This window comes from Merops nubicus, unplaced genomic scaffold (assembly GCF_000691845.1).
Source record: "Merops nubicus isolate BGI_N331 unplaced genomic scaffold, ASM69184v1 scaffold19323, whole genome shotgun sequence".
Lineage (NCBI taxonomy): Eukaryota > Metazoa > Chordata > Aves > Coraciiformes > Meropidae > Merops > Merops nubicus.
Genome location: NW_008601571.1, coordinates 70,211 through 71,550, shown reverse-complemented (window position 1 = coordinate 71,550; position 1,340 = coordinate 70,211). Strand labels below are relative to the sequence as shown.

Sequence of the window (1,340 nt, the reverse complement as noted above, 5' to 3'; positions counted from 1 at the left end):
GTAAATCAAGCATCTATTTAGCTTCTGTTTCGTACTTTCTGCATTCCTCAAAAATTACTGATTTGTTACCGGCAGGAAATGAAGTCTGCGTTTTTTCTTTGTTCCCTGTGGTGGTATTTTTGGAATTACAGCTAAATGTCTTTATTTCAGAATGCTATTGATGCTGCCTGCAAAAGGAGTAAGATTTCAGCTTCTTTTTTTCTTACAGATGCCGGAAGCTGTGCAAACTCAAGACCAACCAATGGAGGAGGAGGTGGAGACCTTTGCCTTCCAGGCTGAGATTGCTCAGTTGATGTCCCTGATCATCAACACTTTCTACTCTAATAAGGAAATCTTTCTGAGGGAGCTGATTTCCAATTCATCTGATGTAAGTGCCTTAACTCTTGGTCTGGTTGGTGTCAATAAAACTATTCATCTTAAAACAATGCAGGAGATGTTAACAGCCTGGCTTTTGTCTTGCAGGCTCTGGACAAGATAAGGTATGAGAGTCTGACTGACCCAAGCAAGCTGGATTCTGGAAAAGACCTGAAAATAAACCTGATTCCAAACAAGCATGATCGCACTCTGACCATTGTGGATACAGGCATAGGGATGACCAAAGCTGACCTGGTCAACAACCTTGGTACTATTGCCAAGTCTGGTACCAAGGCTTTCATGGAAGCACTGCAGGCAGGGGCTGATATATCCATGATTGGTCAGTTTGGTGTTGGCTTCTACTCTGCCTACCTGGTTGCAGAAAAAGTGACAGTGATCACCAAGCACAATGATGACGAGCAGTACGCTTGGGAGTCATCAGCTGGAGGATCTTTCACTGTCAGACTTGATAATGGTGAGTGTTAAGTGTTCCTGCTTGAGTAGACTTTTTGGAGACTAACAGCATTCAGGTGCCTCCTCTGTGCACTCTCCTAAACTGAACAGGTAGTACTAGTCATGTCAGATTGAGCAGAGGCACAGCTTTCTCTTGCCATTCCAGTTCCTGGTTAGCTTTCTAACACGAGGGAAGGACCAAGTGAATGGTGCTATTATAATGAAGACAAAGCTTATACATGGGAATGTTTCTGCAGCCTTTCACAGTTATGTTACATACTAAAATAAGAAAGACAACAGAGCAACAGACCATAGAGAGTCCCATTAAGTTTGCATAAGGCAGTTTCTGTACACAGAAGTTTGTGTTCCTAGTAGTGAAGGAATTGCCGGTATAGCAGTGCCTTTTTAAGGAATGCATGGCTTGAAATCAGTCCAAATCTACTCTGCTGCACAAGTAAAACCTGTAAATTCCCTTCTAGGTGAGCCTTTGGGCCGTGGAACAAAAGTCATCCTGCATCTTAAAGAAGATCAAA

At 42.8% G+C, this 1,340-nt stretch overlaps 1 protein-coding gene across 1 annotated transcript in view; it reads left to right on the top strand.

Annotated features, from left to right (window-relative positions):
• The first annotated feature begins 208 nt into the window (after nt 1-208).
• Nucleotides 209-1,340, top strand: part of HSP90AA1 (heat shock protein 90kDa alpha (cytosolic), class A member 1) — a 6,123-nt gene continuing 4,991 nt past the window's right edge. The window contains 3 exon segments of the mRNA XM_008938034.1: nt 209-367; nt 463-829; nt 1,287-1,340. The exon segment at nt 1,287-1,340 is cut by the window's right edge and continues 17 nt beyond it. Of these exon segments, the coding sequence (XP_008936282.1) occupies nt 209-367; nt 463-829; nt 1,287-1,340 (580 nt within the window).